This window comes from Lagopus muta, chromosome 1, assembly GCF_023343835.1.
Source record: "Lagopus muta isolate bLagMut1 chromosome 1, bLagMut1 primary, whole genome shotgun sequence".
Lineage (NCBI taxonomy): Eukaryota > Metazoa > Chordata > Aves > Galliformes > Phasianidae > Lagopus > Lagopus muta.
The window spans coordinates 80,286,146-80,304,112 of NC_064433.1; the positions used below are offsets into that span (position 1 = coordinate 80,286,146).

General features: G+C 39.7%; 1 protein-coding gene across 1 annotated transcript in view; it reads right to left on the reverse strand.

Annotated features, from left to right (window-relative positions):
• Positions 1-4,205: 4,205 nt before the first annotated feature.
• SLC22A15 (solute carrier family 22 member 15) overlaps positions 4,206-17,967 on the reverse strand; it is a 37,649-nt gene continuing 23,887 nt past the window's right edge. Inside the window, exons 11-12 of the mRNA XM_048957190.1 lie at positions 12,698-12,886; positions 4,206-10,589 (exon numbers count right to left, since the gene is read on the reverse strand). Of these exons, the coding sequence (XP_048813147.1) occupies positions 10,503-10,589; positions 12,698-12,886 (276 nt within the window). The 3' untranslated portion in view covers positions 4,206-10,502. The remainder of the gene's footprint in view (positions 10,590-12,697; positions 12,887-17,967) is intronic.

Here is a 17,967-nt window from a genome sequence, read left to right on the forward strand (position 1 = left end):
GAGACACAGACCTGTTGGAGTATGTCCAGAGGAAGGTCACAAAAATGATTCAAGGGATGGGACACCACTCCTATGAGGACAAGCTGAGAGAGCTGGGTCTGTTCAGCCTGGAGAAGAGAAGGCTCTAGGGAAACCTGAGAGCAGCCTTTCAGTACCTAAAGGAGGCTATAAGAAAGAAGAGGATGGAGTCTTTAGCAGGCTCTTTGATGACAGAACAAGGGGAAATGCTTTCAACAGATGAGATTTAGACTGGAAGAAGTGTTTTACAATAACAGTAGTAAAGCACTAGAATAGGTTGCCCAGAGAGGTAGTGAATGCCTCATGGTTACAGACATTGGGCTAAATGGAGCTCTTAGCAACCTGGCCTAGTTGTAGATGTCCCTGTTCATTACAGTAAAATTGGATGAGGTGACCATTAAAGGTCCCTTTCAACTCAAACGATTCTATGTTCCAGGATAAGTACATTAGCTCAAATTTTAGATGGGACTGGGGGCAAAGAGTTGAAGAAAGCAGCAAATTTGGTCAGAAAACCGACTTACCCAAAGCTGGTATTTCAGCTGCAGTGCTCAAAAGCTCTGTTCTATTCACCACACTGGTAATGCGTGCTGGCAGGACTTGCAGAAAGTTCTGAGTGTTTTTCTCCACTTCCTTTAACAAGCTATTCATCAAACATTTCAAAGTGAATAGCAGGTAGACCAGAAAGAGTATTTGACACAAACAGAACAAGGCCTGGGTAAGTGCACACATGACTGCAGCTATTGAAGAACGAACAAACAAAAGGTACCCACCACAAATATATCCATGGGCCAGGACATTTGACAAGTGCTGAGGTGCCTTGATACAAGTTCAGAATTGGAGGAAAAGCCGAGTACGTGAAATACAAGGAGACTATTATAGGAAAATAAAGGTGACTGCAGAGCAGAAACCAGCACAGTGAAAAGTACACCTAGAGCTGCATGCTCAAGCTGGCAGGGCAGGTCTTCATGAAGGACAATTCAGGCATGCAGAAGAAACGAGCCCATTGCCTTTTTGTCACACAAGAGAGCACTGTGCTGGCCCTGACTTGGCTCCCCAGCATAACTGGAGGCAGAATACTTACTTTCTTTAACAGATTCTACTTTTACTTGAACTCAGAGTTGAGAACATCAAGATTATAGTTAGGAAAGAGGGACAAACTATCAGCTGTGCTACGATCTGTGCAGGAGAACCTACTATCTGGTACACCCACCAAGCAAAACTGAGGTAAAGGAGTCCTACCAAACCAAAGTGCTACTAAAAGCATTATGAGGTGACAAATTCTCACAGGATATCATGGAAGAAGTAGTGCTTGGTCAAGAAGCATTGCCCTAAGCTGAACAACTTCCTTTATCAGTAGTTTTGTGCAAGCAAGAACACCTATACGCTTCTTATGCTTGTTCCTCTGCTTATGTTGGGTAAACCCACAGGATAGCTCCATCACGACATAACAAAGATGTCATTTTGCACTGTCACAGCTAAAAGATAACTTAAGAATCATGAGTCAGGCTATGCTGATACTGCAGGATGCTGACTCTAGGAGCTACTTAAGAACACGCTTAAATAACAAAAATAAACATTAGGACAGCCCAGCACTGGAATCTGGTCTATGGCTCAATCCATAGCTGAACCAAAATCAAGCTGAACTAGATTTTAAATGGTTTCTAAACTTGCAAACTTCCAAGAAAACCCATCTGCATGGATCAGTCAGCCTTCCCTGTGACAAGCCCTCATGACATTCCTCATTGTAGCTTTGCCAAGTCTCTGCACGGATTATACACAGTGCATAGAAATGAACAAAATTGCCCACTTACAGCTGTAGAACAGATTGCAGGATTGCCATATCCTAGCTACCTCTTAACAAACTAAAATCAAACGGAAGGCTGAGATTTTTTTCTGGTGCACATTACATCCTCCATACCCAAAATGAGGCAAATCTTATCAGTGAAATCTTTGTCTTCTTTATTAGGAAAAAGTAATGGCAAGAATAAGTCATGTGCGAACCACTTTTTCAAGTTTGATATTGCATTCTATGCTGTTAGCAAGTTTGATAAATAAGTTGAGATTTCCCCCCTCCTCCCTGGAGCAAGGATTGTTCATTGAAAATGCTCTTGAGTAACAGAGCAGAATTAGAGACTTATTCATCAAGACAGATGATTTGGCCACAAATGTTCATCCTGTCTCTTGTCCTACGTAGCGACAAGATGCAAGATGACAATGCTGGAAAAGGCAGAGCTCAGTTTTTCACACAAGCGTGATACTAGGAAATAACTCATCAATTCAGCAGAAGTTTACTGTGGTGAACGCCTCACTTAAACATGAACCTGGTGCTTCGAAGGACTGAGCGTTTTGCCTGATAGCTGCTTGGTAGCTGGTAGGCAAAGCTTACTTCTGCCACCACAATTTACACTGGCTCTCATTGCTAAGGACACACATCAAAACGCCCCTCCTTTCAAAAGAGTGCGCTTTAATTCCACCCCTCCCACTTGATGACATTCAGAGATGTTGTCCCCTCGCAACTGTGAAAATTTATGGACAGCAAAAGCGTCACAACAAGGCAAAGGCCATTTACGTTAGCCAAAAAACCAAAACAGCCATGTGAACCACAATCCTTCTCATACGTAATTTGCATCCTCTTCCTGGTCTCACCCTGTTTTTCCTTATCTTGATTCAACAAAAAAACACAATACAACTGCTCGGTAATCAAACAGGCTCCAGTTAGAGCAAGAAATGGCCAGTTCCCATACAATGGGCAGGAGAGCAAAGCTGCATTTAATGGCACTCCAACTTAACACAGTGTGGCTAGGTACATCAGCGTGATTTGCCCTGCCCAAGGGCTGGTGTGAAAGTAAATAATCCCAACAGCTGCTCACACAAGCACTCCATAGATGACAACTGACCAAATTCTTCAGGCCACTGGCTCCCTGCATATGTAGTTGAAACAAATCTGAGAGGGAACTACAAATTCAAAAGGCTATGGAAAGAAATGAGCAGAGCATGCAACTAGATACTCCTGAAAACCAGGGTTTTCAATTGATTCCATGGTTAAACAGCAGCAAAAGTAAAAACAGAACTAAAATCCTATGCATCTCAAGTACCAGAAAGAAAGAGTAAAGTTCACAAGAATTGGGAATATTGAGAACAAAATATAGGCTGCCTGGTAGCTTTAGACTGATGAGTACGCAATACAGCACGCAGTGTTTTTGTATACTGTTGTATGCTTCCTGGATCCTTATTATTTGTTCTGGAAAGGCTGCTGATGACAACATTTGAAGTTCATTGAAAGTCTTGCATTTGTTTAATGCTTCAGGGACTTCTAAATTGTGTGTGGTCTATGTTTCTGTTTTTACAGTAAGGAATACAAGAGCAAAGAATGCTTTTGCAGTGGCCTGTGCCCTCAAGAGTGACCAGGGAATCTGGTTGGATGGTTGTTCTTAGTTCCACTTTGAGGAAGAGTAAAATGTAACATAACAGAAGACCTGGTATGTTATCTATCATGCAAGACCATTTGTTTTCTTTAGCATATATACTTTAAAGTACTGACATATATGAAGTGCTCTGGCATCTGCTCAAGCCTCTAGATACTTAAGGAGAATGTTTAAATTCACAAGGAATATACAAAGATATGAAAGCTCTGTTAACTGGCTCTTTAAAACAGAGCACTGCTCCCATTTATTCGGATTCAGAGAATAAATATCACTGGATACAGGAGGGAAAGGTAGTCAGGCTATTTATCACCTCTCTTTCAGGTAATGAAAACAAACATTCAGATTCTGCTATTCCTTGCCAAAGCGTTTAGGCAGAACCCCCGAAGATAAAGTCTACAGTTCTGTGTGTTTGCACAGCACTTTGAAGAAAGAGGTGTAAATGCCAATTAGTGTTTTTGTCTATTCTACCAACACAAGTGTTAGTAGCAACAACAGATACTTCGTTATGCTAAAGCCCCAAAGTGTTTCCAGTCTTTCAACATCAATCAGCGCCGACTGAAGCCGGTAGTAAATTGATTCTCACATTCCACTGCTGCCCGTTTTTGTTAGAAATTATTTGTGATAGATATGGTGGAATATATTGATTAGTACTGACAGTCCCAGTTTCCCAGGCGCTTTGTAGCACTGCCATTCCAAACTGACCTGCTTTCCACCTTGTCAATTTTCTTCTGCGGCATCCGTTATAAATGTCCGTTCTATTATGAGATAGCTTCAGTGCCCTCCAGAAAACAAAAGGGTCAGGCAAATAAAATCAGTACAATAAAAGAGGTTTACAGTGTTCCAAAAGAGTTTGTTTTTATTGAGAGATTTTTTGTGTCGGGGGAGAAAAGGCACAAAATAAGTTACAAAGACATTATATGAAGGTACACGTGTCAGAGGCAGTATCAGAGCTGTTACTAGTCACCTAAAAGTGAGCTTTCCTCTACAAAAAAATCTTAAAACATTATATTTATTTCAAATGATCAAAACCGTTCAGAAATTAACTGAGAATAAAGACCACCAATATTAACTTTTGATTAAATTCACCTGGGCTTAGCAACATCTCTTCCTCTGTCTTGAAATAAATACCTAATGTTACAGAATTATTATTATTTTTAAAAAATTCATGTTATATATTATAAATTAAAAACCTGATATTTACCCTTAGTACCACCAGTGAAGCACAGTACATATGGGTAAGGCAGTATGCATAGGAAATACATTAAGAAAACAAAACAGGTAAGTGCAATTACTCTGAATATTTCTACACTTGTTGCTATGGTCCCTTGCTTACGGGAAAGAACATCTTAAAAAGAGATGGACCCAACAACTGTTCACAGAATGCATGGACATAACCCCATAAAAGGTCTATTATGGAAAAGCTCATGATGCCTTAACTGTGGCTTCTCAGATCAAGTATTCTAAACAGAGACTTCTCATCAGTACAACTTTGAATTAACAACAGCGCACGGATACAACTAAAGAAGTACTCTGACATTTATCAGTCTGTGTTTTAATGCTGGAAGGCTCGTAACAGTCAGTATTCAAGTCCCCCCCCAGAAATATTTAAAAATATGCACACCACCTATTTACAATTTGATTCACTGCTGCAAACAAAAATCGATTCCCTGTACTGCCTCTTTTCTGTTACTCACCTCTGGGCTAACCAGGACTTTATGTCTACAAGATACAGAGACTGTAGAAAGATTTGATTTCATGATGATGAAGGCTTAAGCAGAGAGAAGGAAGCTTACCCCTTTGGCTGTTCTTCTGGTCAAGTGGAAATCTAAGATCTGTCTTCTGAAATCAGTAAGAATACAAACATGTAACCAGACACAGAACTTGGCTATAAATGTCTGCTTATATCCTTAGGAGTTTCATTTATTTGACCTAAGACGATAGAAACACAAAAGGAATATGGTGCCAAGTTTTGCTCGTAGTAACTGTCAGCCCTTTAAGGACTCGATCTGAAAGAAAGCATTGTGGAGTCATGTATTAGGCACACCTGTCAAGAGTTTTGGTAGTGGAGGTCATCTAGGGTCCCATACAGCTGGTTGCCCTGGACCTTGTCTTGATGGCTTTTGAACACTGCCAATAACTCCATAGCATTTAAAAAAAAAAAAAAAAAAAAAAAAAAAAAAAAAAGGAAAAAAAAGAAGGAAAAGAAAAAAAAGTGTTTCTCTATTCTTAGGCAGATCCACATGTCTTTCAGTTTGGGCCCATTGCCTATTTCGGTCATTAGGCACTGACCCATTTCATCCCAATGCTCCACACAATCCAAGGAGGTTGTGGCACATCTAAAATATTTAAAAGCATATTTAAGAGAAAAAGACAATATTTATAGAAGTAGGAGGAGAAAAAAAAAAATAAGAGAAGACTATGCCAGCACAGGATAGGAGAGGGGTGACAGCAGGGTAGAAGAAACGCCAAAAAAGAACTGTAGCCCAAGCAGGGGCTGAGAGGATGAGACGTAGAAGGAGACGCAGCTCTAAAGGGCACTGAATCCAGTGAGGAAACCCACAGTAGAGCAGCAGAGAAAGAAATAAGGAGCAAGTATGACAGCTAGTACGATGTGCTGATCCCAGTCTCCCGAGCTACTTGTTGCCTTGCTGAAGGAACTAAGAGTAATATCCAACCAAGGGACAGGAGACCACCAAGATGGCAATGGAAGAGCATCCAGAGAGAAGCAGCGTCTCTCCCCATTTGTTTTTCTCTGCCTCAATACCAACAGCAATAAATAGAAGCTCTTTAATCAGCAATAAGTTAAATTTCCCAACTCAAAACTTCCTTCCCCTCAAGTTATCCCCTCAATGGAGATTAGCACAAAAATAAAAGTTTCTTGCCTTTAATTTTTTGCCCTTAACAACAGTGCAAACAAGAGAACCCAGATTCTAAAAGGTGCAATAACTCTGGTCCTCCAAAAGCATAAGCATTTTAAGCTAATTTTGAAAAGCCTTTAAATAAAACTTTTAAAAGCACAAGTCTTCCTTCTCTTTAAATCATGGATTACTACATAAATAAAAAAAATGGAAATATTTTATATTATCTAAAATCTATTAAATACAGAAGTGACAAAAAAGCTCAACTTAAGGAGGTAGTAGCTTAAAAAATGGAAGTAAAATTAGATTCAAGAAGGAAAGTAGTGCAACAAATATATCCATATGAAAAATATATTCCTGGTTGCTAAAAGACCTTCATATTTTTAACAAGAACAGATGGAGAACTGGATTAAACTCTGGGGAGTGAGGTGAGTCTAGTACTGAAAAACTGTCATTTGGAGTCATACTTGACATCACAGAAGTGCAATAAACTCTTTTACTACAAACCACTCAGCAGTTCTATATTAGAAAGCTTTTAACCAGTTTGAAACAATGATTTTTTTCCCCTGCAAGCTGCTATCAGAAACGTCTGTTTCCCAGTCAAGTTTCCATCATTTTTAAATATTTTGTTTGAATATGGATGTACTAGATACTTCTCCTGGGATATCTTTCAGAAAAAGTTAACTGTTCCAGTATAGGCAAAGATGTTCTTATTGCCACATTTTCTTGCCTACCTGCTGCAGTGGGTGTAATACAAGCATCTCAGATGTGTTGGCGAGCATTAACTTGCATGTAAAAGATCATCATTCTCTAAAGGCTTTTGTAATTGAAGATGGGCAGGCAATTGTTTAAATGTACTCCATTCTATGAGCTTACTAACTCAGAAGCAAACAGGCTCTGCAGATTTCTCTAATTGACAAGAGGTGCATACTCAGCTCTTCTATAAATCCTACACTTTCTCCTTTCAGAAAACACAAAATATTTAAGTGAACTGAAAAAGGAAAGACAAGCAAAGGTAACTTTCCATCTCCTAACGCTCTGGAGATGCTTGTATGCACCAGTTTTGGCAGGTTGCATGGAGGAATTCCAAATGAATGCAGTTAGAACCAGTATTGGACCATTGCTTTCCAGCAAAAGCAGTCTTTGGCACATACATCATTCAGTTCTATGATGTTACTTTACACACATTCCCATATCAAGTTGATTGAGGAAATTAAAAAGCCTTTCATAATACAGGCACTTACAATAAATTAGAGCAGAATAAAAATCTACTCTCCATTAGGCAACACAAGAGCTTTTTTTCCAGGATGACAGGAGCTAGTAGTACCAAAATAAGATGAGAAAGTTCAGTAAATTCAGACTGTCAGGGTGAAAATTCTGCACACCTGTATTAGACTGAAATAACTGTAGCACCTGGATAATCTGGTTAAGGTTAACATAGACTGGACAAGGCATTAAAAAGACATGGCGTGGAAAATTCTGTATAAACTTGTTCACACTCCAATTCTATGCTCAGATGTCACAAGTTTTCTTACACAGGTCTTTCATTCACTTAATACACCTTGCAACAAAATATGAGCTGTGAGACTCAAAATAGCTGTCCTGTTTGGTAAACAGCTGCATATAGACATTCCTGACACAGGCATTGAGTGTATCAGGCCAGACTGACTTCTACCATCAAATAACAGTACTGCTGCTCATGAGCTCTTCAGACATATTTACCACCATGCTCACAAATTGCACAGATGCCTAGATACACTATATGTCAGAGAGCATGATTAGAGGCAGCTCTAAGAGTGGGAAAGGTAATCAGTACTCCATCCTTCAGCTGAAACAAAATATTCCTATATTTCTAAAATGAAGTACAGTAACTTATCAAACAAAAAATACACTTTCTTCACTCTCGTTTTTGAATTTTCTACATCTATACTTACAATAGAAAAGTGCATGAATGGAGAAGTAAGTTTGATAACAAGTTGAAGACTGATTAAAATCAAAGAACCACAAATATTCAACTCAGGTTCTGCAAAGTAATCTCCCCACCTGAACTGTCACATCTTACTCTTCCTACTGAGCACTGTGTGGACATGATGTCCTGTGTTGCCAGTAGCAGATGACACACAAACTATGGACAAAGAATGGCTAACAGTTCCTGTCTGCCTCTCAGGGAAACTTACTCTACATACCATATAAGAGAGGAAAATAAGCAGCTAAAAAATGTGCTGGATCTTGGCAGCATGCTAATAATACCAGGCTTACCACTGTTTGCTTTCAAGTAAGTGGGCTTTATGTCTTCAAAAGTCATCAACAATGAAACCAAACCTGATGCTTTTCCAACTACCCATAATTCAAAATGTGAATACAGAACTAAAAATATCTTTGAATAAATATACTCAACATTCCATGCTTTTCCAAGTGCCTTATTTAGAGAAATTTTCAACCAGGCATAAGGGCCAAATATAGGCAGAAAAAATATCCAGCCAAGATGAAAATGCCCTTGCTACAACAATGATGCAGCAGTCTGGAAGAAAAACTGAAGACACTTTTTCCACAGGGATTGAAGTTCCCTACTGTACTCACAGCCAATGTGTGAATCAAATTCAGATCAAGTGGGAGTATTACATGCTGCACTCTGTAGCCTCTGGGCTGCCTGCTGCACCAAGCAGGGTAGTTACATTTTCCTCAGTGCTATAGTTCTAATGAACAAAGGTCAAGCAGCTAGCTGTAAACTTCAGATACTGTTCAGTTTCACTTCCTTTCAGAGTAAATGAACTTCCCAGTTTAACTGGAATAAGTTCAACTGACAACTCTTTTTTTTTTTTTTTTAATTCCATTTTCTAAATCTACTATTCACATACAAAAATGTCTCACAAGGTCAACAGCTCTTTTCACTTTGTTAGTGACCTCAAGTATAAAAACTAGCAAACAACTCATGGAAATCAATCTTAATAAATAGCAAGCAAGTAGTTAGAGGATAAAAGTTGAATGTTCCTAAGGCCTTATTTTTCAGTCACAACATTGCACTTGCTCATACTTCAAGATTTTTGTATCCTTCTAACTAAACAAAGTGTAGTGTAAACTAAAGAATGAAGTTGTCTTCCTCAACAAGGTCAAGTAATCCAGTAAACACTGGCTTAAAGAGTTTAAGAGCAAAAGAATTTTAAACAGATATTAGCAGCTTTCTGCAATAATCCTACAAAATGTAACAGCAGCCCACGGCTCCTCTTGTCCCTTAATGCTTACATTTCTTCCACAAATGAAGATGCAGATAGGTCCATAGAAATGAGCTAAATACCCTAAAAACACACTTCACCTTACACAGTATGCGATAAAGACCTCACCTGTGTACCACTTATGAAATTACATCCTTAAACAGAGTTACTTCACTGCACAGGCAGAGAAGTTGCTAAGCTTTAATATTTATAGAAAAGTGAAGACAAAGTAGAAGTAGGCAAAGCTACAAACAGCAGTTCTGAGATGTGGGAAATGTGGCAAATCTATGCATAAGGCAGCCCAAGAGAATGTTTGGTCGATAGAGGAGAGAGAAATCAGCAACATCCTCTATATCTACAGATGTTATGGACTCTTCCCAGCCTTTCATCATCACAAAGTTCATGGATAGGCCATGAACTGATCAGCTGTACCTTGTAATTCTACACAGGTGCCCACATGCCTGAAGGAGAAACTCTATGTTGATAGTTGCCTCTCCCCCACTCAATATGTAAAAGCCATTTTCACATACAATTTCATAAGTTCGTTCCTCCTGGGGTAGCACACAAAATATTGTGCAATCACTTTCATTCCACAAAAAACAAAAAAGTGAACATTTTCAAGTTCATCAGTTTAGGATGACTCAAAATCAACCCTCTGAAAATACAAAAGCACCGATGATCTGCACAAATAGTTGATAATTTTCTGTTCCAGAAATGCATTATCCTTCCCTTGCTATCATTCAAATGTAGTCTGTGCATTCTCTCTCATTCCTACCCACAAGTATTTGAATGGCTGTCTCACATGAAAAGAAACAGTGGTGTAATTAATCTTAACAGTATTTAAACTCCCTTCCTACTCAGGAAAGACACAGGCACTTGCCCAGTTACATTCCCTGATAGGTGGTTTCCAGTACTCTCATCTCAGAGCTGGACTGACTGGACAAGGAAGAGGAAAAAAAAAGAGAACAAGTCTGTGTTTCTTCTTTTCATTACTTGATCATATGGGTCTCTTCATTAGCATCGTAGAATTCCTCATCTTCACTTCCACTTCCTGCAGAATAGTCCTTGTCTCCAGACTAGAAAGAAAAATGAAGCAAATTGGTTAACAAAGAAGCCATCAAAAAAATCTGAAAATAAATGAACACAAAGCACTATACCTCTATTAGAAGGTTGGTAGAGAATTGGTAGAGACAAGACAAGTCAAAACACTGTTAACGCTTTGTGAATCTAGATTTGTTTGTACTTTTAATTCTTCAAAATCTCTTGGAAAGAGTTGGCTTATACTGGATGGACTTTCCTGGCTCTATCAGTATACCACAGAAAATCCATGCATGAGAGAAAATGGCTAGGATGGTTCTGAAGTGGCAGTCTACTCAGCTTTCTTCACTTAAGCCCAAGGACTCTACTCTCCTGCGAGCAACTGGAGACAGAGCTTCAAAACACAAAGATCATTTGATCAGGTAAAGGTTTCTGCATTCTGAATTATTACTTCTTCATGTGTAGCATGGGCATTTTTCTATGCAAGTTAAATTTAAAAAGATCCCTCTCTGATACTAAACAAAGGTGTTATGGAAAAGGAAAAACATTACGGGTTTGTATGGGCAGAAAATAAACTCTGACAGGCATATTTACACCAGCTGGAGTCCTTTCAATAGCATAATTCATATCACATACCCAAACTAAAATCAACTATTATAATTAACTGATTTTTATTTTGCCGGTATGGCATTTTTCCACTGAACCAGTATGGATTATCCAAGTAATGACTAATCTACTGCTAGCACACTCCATTTAATTTAAATGAATATTTAGGATTTTTTCCACTATGCTTACATCTATTCTAAGACTTCTGGCTGACTAATCATATGCAAAGAAGGGTGAGAAAGAAGGTGAAAAACAGAAATGGAAATCATACTCCTGACTGACAGAACCACACAAGCAAAATCTGTAGCTTTAGATCTGTCTTCAGTGGAGTTTTGCTATGGCAGTGTGTGTAACTGCAAAAGAATTTCAAACAGTTTGAGGACTAGAAACTGTCAGAAGATATAAAGGGAATCACGTTATGCTTCTTTTTTATTTCTAAAATGATTTGAGGAGAATCAGACCATCACTGGATGCCACCCAACTTGAATATCACATTTGTGTACGTTAACAGGGACAAAACCTCAGCTCTGGGCATCTAGAATGCATGTTATCCTTAAAGTGGTACAAAAGGACAGCGGATTCCACAGGGGAAATTCAGGATATGCCAAATAAACTCTATCACTTCCTAATAACAGCTTCACAGACCTCACTGTGGCCTTGTCAAATAGGGTTAATGTTTTACAGCTTCCCATTTTAACAGCACTTTCTTTGTATAAAACTATATATATATATATATATAAAATATAGATAATTTCTATGTTTATATTTATTTTATATTTATTATATACATATATAAATGACAATAAATAATCTTGTTCAAGATTTTTAGAAGGCCTGAAGAAATGCAAGGACAGAAAACTTAATCTTTAGAAGACTGTTTTGAAAGTGAATCCAGTTGCATGCATATTTATAGATGTACATCACCCCCAAATGGTGATACTGACCTTATTAGGCTAGCAGGAAAAAAATGATGTTTTTCCCCTCCTCTGAATTAAAACAACTGTACTGCTTGCTAGAATCACTTTCTGTTAGTAAGCCATCTAGCTTAAGATGCAATAATAATGTAATTACCAAAATAACAGCTGGTACAAACTTGACATCAATATATGGTTGGACTCAATGATTTCTGGAGGTCCCTTCCAACCCCTATGATTCTGTGCAATTCTGAGATCCATATGATAGACTTGTTTTGCTAGCAAGAATTTTCCTTAACATCTACCACTTCTCAGAAACGTCAATGGCCAGCTGTATATGAAGCATATCATAGCAATCTGTCATAGAGTCAAGTCCTTCATCCCTCCCCCCAAACCCCCCCAAAAAGTCCATGCTTTCGGCCTCAAAGGGATAAATTAACCCAGTTAAGTTTCAGCCTGCATTTCCATGGAACAATTCAGATGGCATAGTAAGGTTACTGAACTATCTTAAGCATCTCCTTAGGACCTATTCTCCACAGGCCAAAAATTACTATCCTAGAGAATTCAGAGTAGGACGTGCAAGCTGAAAGTTGAAATGCTAGGGAAAAGAATTAATAATAAAATACCTGTGAGCCATCTAGGGTTTGCAATGACATGGCTTCATCCCCCAGTCTCCAGTATGAGCATATCTGTAGGTCTGAAATAGTTTCTAGCAGAGGGCTGTTCAAGGTTTCAGGCAACAATAAACTTAAGAGCCCAGACAATAAACCAGTTGCTCCAAATACAATGTAAGGCAGAGACCACTGCACAGATTTCTAGAATCAAAAGCAGAGAGAATTATCAGTAGAAAGTAGATTGGTTCCACTTAGTGCATGCTGCATACTCAAACAGTTAACCTTTACAATCATTCCAAGTGACAATTCTCAGGAATATAATGAACTCATACCCTTGAATCTTTTATGCTCATATTCAAGTTACAAAATCTGAAGGTTAGCCCTCAATGTGCTTACTAAAAAAAAAAGAAAAGAAAGAAAGGCTAATAGTATCCTGGATTGTGAAAGGTGAACCTCACCCTCTACTCAGCACTGGTGAGGCTATGCCTGGAGTTCTGCATCCAATTCTGGGCTGTCCAGTACAAGAGAGAATCCAACAAAGAGACATAAAGGTGATAATGGGACTGGAGCATCTCACATACAAGAGAAGGCTGAAACAGCTGGATCTATTTAGGTTATACAAGGTACAGGAGGATTTTATCAACACACGAGGGCTACTCCAAAAGTAATATCTCCTATTTTATTACACTGGCCCATAACATCAGAATCACAGAATGGCCAGGGTTGGAATGCACCTCAAGGATCATGAACCTCCAACCTCTCTGCCACAAGCAGGGCCACCAACCTCCCCATTTAATACCAGACCAGGCTGCCCAGGGCCCCATCCAACCTGGCCTTGAACACCTCCAGGGATGGGGCATCCACAACCTCTCTGGACAGCCAGGTCCAGCACCTCACCACTCTCATAGCAAAGAACTTCTGCCTAAATCTTCCCTCCTTCAACTTAAAACCATTTCCCCTTGTCCTGCTGTTATCTACCCTTTCAAAGAGTTGATTCCCCTCCTGTTTGTAGGCTCCCTTTAGGTACTGAAAGGCTGCAATGAGGTCACCCCACAGCCTTCTTTTCTCCAGGCTAAACAAGCCCAGCTCCCTCAGCCTGTCTTTGTAGGGGAGGTGCTCCAGTCCTCTGATCATCTTTGTGGCTCTCCTCTGGACCCTCTCCAACAGCTTTCTTGTACTGGGGGCTCCAGACCTGGACACAGTACTCCAGATGGGGCCTCACAAGAGCAGAGAAGCAGATGTTGATTGTATAGCAATAGAAGTTGAACCTTCCTGCCACTATTCTGTTACATTTCTCTGCTGTTGGCAGCAGATGGGCAGTCTGACCAAGTGGCATCTGACATGAAAGTGCAGATGAAGCAAAGGGGTGTCATTGAATTCTTCCATGCAGGAAAAGAAGGCACCCACTGACATTCATCAACAGTTGATGAACATTTATGGAGATCAAACAGAAAGAAGTGAGCACACAGTGAGGCAGTGGGTGTTGCATTTCAGCAGTGGCAACAGCAACATGAAAGACAAACCACGTTCTGGATGGTCATACACAGCTGTCACAACACAAAAATGAAGAGAATCTCAATTGGCTCATCTGCATGAGCTGGCAGATTACAACCAGAGACCAGCATACAGAGCTGAACACCAGTGTGCTGGAAACAACAGCGGCAACACTGGAATATTGCAAAGTTTGTGTCTGGTTGGTCCCACAAATGCTCACACAAGAACAGAATGAACACCAGATGCAAGTTTGTCAGGACCTACTGAACAAATATGAGGTTGAAAGCGATTGATTCCTGGATTGCATTTTAACTGGTGACAAGATGTGGTGTCATCACTATGAGCCAGAATCAAAACGGGAATCAGTGGTGTGGCGATGTGCAAATTTCCCCATTGAAAAAGTAGTTCAAGCCCTTAGTGGGTAAAGTGATGCACACTGTCTTTCAGAATAATAAAAAGATGATTCTCCAGGATCTCCTGGAACCTGGAGAAAGCATCAGCTCTGATCAGTACATTGCAATGCTGACTAAATTGAAGGCTCAGACTTCCAGAGTCATGGCAGAGAAGACAGCCTTTCTCTTGCAACACAAAAACACCAGGCCCCATAACAGTTTGATGGCTATGGAACACGTTGGCAATCCTGGCTGTACTGTCCTACCACACTATGACTATGTTAAAAATCGTGTTTTGTAGCTGAGAATGTAGTCTATTAAATAGTGTGATTGTGCTCTTTGTATCTGTTGTTGTTTTCATGGAAATAAATTGGAGGCATTACCTTCAGAGTGGCATATAAATACATGAAGGGAAGGTGCAAAAGAGATGGAACCAGGCTGTGTCCAGTTGTGCCAACTGACACGGCAAGACAAATGGCCCTGCTTGAGCCAAGGGCTAGGAGGTGGAACAGATGGGCCACACAGCCTCCAGAGATCCCTTCAACCTTATCCATTCTGTGCTTTACCTTTACTGTAAAAATTACCAAATTCATTCTCTCTTAGCAGTATTGTCAATTGTATCTGTTGTGATTTAAACCCAGTGGGGAGCTAAGCACCACACCTGCTTGTTCACTCTCTTCAGGTGGGATGGGGAAACAATCAGAATAGTAAAATCATGAGAACACATGTTCAGCCATGTCCAGGAAAGCAGAGGTTAACACACACGCAGTAGTTTCTGGAGAAGACATATGCCATCAGTCCAAAAGACCCTTCACCTTCCTTCCCCTTTACTCCAGCTTTTATTGCTGGGTATCACGTCATACAGTATGGAATATCCCTTTGGGCCATTTGGGCCAGCTGTTCTGGCTCTGTCCCCTCCCAGTTCTTTGTGCACTCCAAGTCCCATTGCTGGCAGGGCAGCATGAAAAGCTGAAAGTCCTTGACTACGCAAGCAGCGCTTGGTAACAACTAAAAGATCAGTGTTAACATCACCATTTTCATCTAGAATCCAAAATACAGAATCAACAGAAGCCAGTATGGATAAAATTCAGACAAAACCATGACAGCTTCTAGCAGTACTATCAAAGCCATATAGATTTTGAAATGGACTTTAAAAGAAATGCCAGCTGAACTTGTACTCAATTCTTGCCCATAATACATTCCTTTAGATGAAATGTTACATCGTTTTGTAGTAGAGAGATATATCACACAAAGACACACTGACTGGAAGAAATCTCTAGGTGTCATCTAGCCCAACCACCAACTCAAAGCAGGGTCTAGTGTTGGCTGTAACCATGTCAACCATAGCATTGTGTAGCCATTGAAAACTCCAAGGATGGAGATTTCTCCCATCTGAGAGAACCACTCCAGGGCTATATTTAAGCCTCTCAGAGAGGAAAAGAAAGTTTTCTATGCATCTTATTTGTAACCCTCAAATTGCAACCTGTGGCCACTAACCCTTATAACACAATTCTTTCAGATGTCACCTGAAACTATATGTTCTAGGTCCCTCATCATCTGTTGCCATGTTCTGGACCCTCTCCAGATTTTTTCCATATCTTTCTAGAACTGAGAGACCATAAACTTGATCTGCAGATCATGCACTGACATAGGCCTGATACAGCTCAGTATGACATTTGCCTTTTTTCAGTGAGGACACTGCTAGCTGTCATTTAACTTGCCATACAATTGCAACCCCTGGGTCTTTTCCAGCAAAGCTGCTACTCAGTTGATCAGCCTATACAAGCCCTGTGATTAGCCCAAACCAGAAAAGAGAATTTTACATTTCTTGCTGGTCTTTGTGGGGTTTCTGTTGGCCCAAAAGATCCCCCTGGATTTAAGCTTTATCATTTGTTGTGTTAAATGCTCCTTTGCATTTAGAACAAATATGAGGAGGATGGTCCATGGAACATTCAAATCCATCCAATATTCCTTCAAACAAAAATGCTGTGGGACAGTGCCAAAATGCTTTCTCTCTTCTCCTCCATTTCTTCATCCACATTATGTTCTGTGATGGAATGGCTGACTACCAAACTGTCAGAGAATTAACTTTCCCTAGTAAATTCATGCTAACTGTTCCCAATTACCTTCTAGGCCTTAACATGCTTGGAAATAAACTCTGTGAGGCCATATCCTTGATCTTCCCAGGGACTGAGTTAGAGCTGATCAGCAGAAAATTACCTGGATTCACTTTCTGATCCATCTTAAAGACATGCACAGTATTTAGCATTAGTATTAGTATCCTTCCCTCTAGTAATCAGTGACCTCCATCTACTACAATGAGTTTTCAGACAGACACTTGGCTCACTAGCATAGCCAGCTCTTTCACCACCACTTGGTAATTCCTATCCCATGGACTGGAAAGCTTTGAGCTTCTCTCAGGGTTCATGAACCTACTGCTCCTCCACTGCTGCCTGGCCATCTGCTTCCTAAACTGTGCTGATATGCATAGAGGCTTGGGGTCAGGCTTTGCCTGTGTAGACTAAAGCAAGTGTTAAGTACTTCATCTTATTCCATCTCATCCACCAATAGGCTATCTCTTCCATTCAACAATGAGCTAAACACTATACGTCCTTTGACTGACAGAATCTGTATTTATGCTCCTTGCTAGGTTTGAGTTTCAACTGAGCTTTGGCCTTTCTGCCATCACCCCAACAACCCAATGATGCTGGCAGATCACCTTTAAAGCCTGTTCCTCTTTATACATTTTGTTAAAAGTAGAACTATACTTCATGCAGCTTTGTGCAAAAATATGAATTATCTTCAATATAGCTCAAAAATGTATATATTCACTTTCAGAAGAATGCTTATCTAAAAAAAAAAATACAGGAGTATAGCACGGTTTCAGAAACTCATTTTCTATAGTGAAAAAGCAATTCTAAACTGAAAAAAAAAATGAAATACAAAAGAACTACGATGAAATACAAGAGAACATTTCATCTCTTAGCTCAGCAATTAACTTTTCTCCATTGCAACTCTTTGTATAGAATTCACAGAAAAAAGCTATTGGAAAATACATTCAAGTAGTTTAAGAAATTCCAATGAAAACCTTAATTCCTCCCACAAATCAATGCTCATTTGTTCTTTAAAAAGAGCTATTTTGACTTTCCTTGGACCCTTTCAAAACATGATGATTAAATATTTGTCTCTTTCAGTGCCAAATGTCTATGACATACCACATAATGGATTCCCCCCATTGCTACATAAAAGCAGTCCATTAAATCTACCTGGGAGATCTGTACCAGCTTTGGCTTTGCCCACTGTTGCGCTGAAGACACTCTCACCTACTTTATGTTTCATTCTATGGAAAAAAAAAAAGTCCAGTGTGCTCATCTATCCTCCTACCAGCCTTCTGCA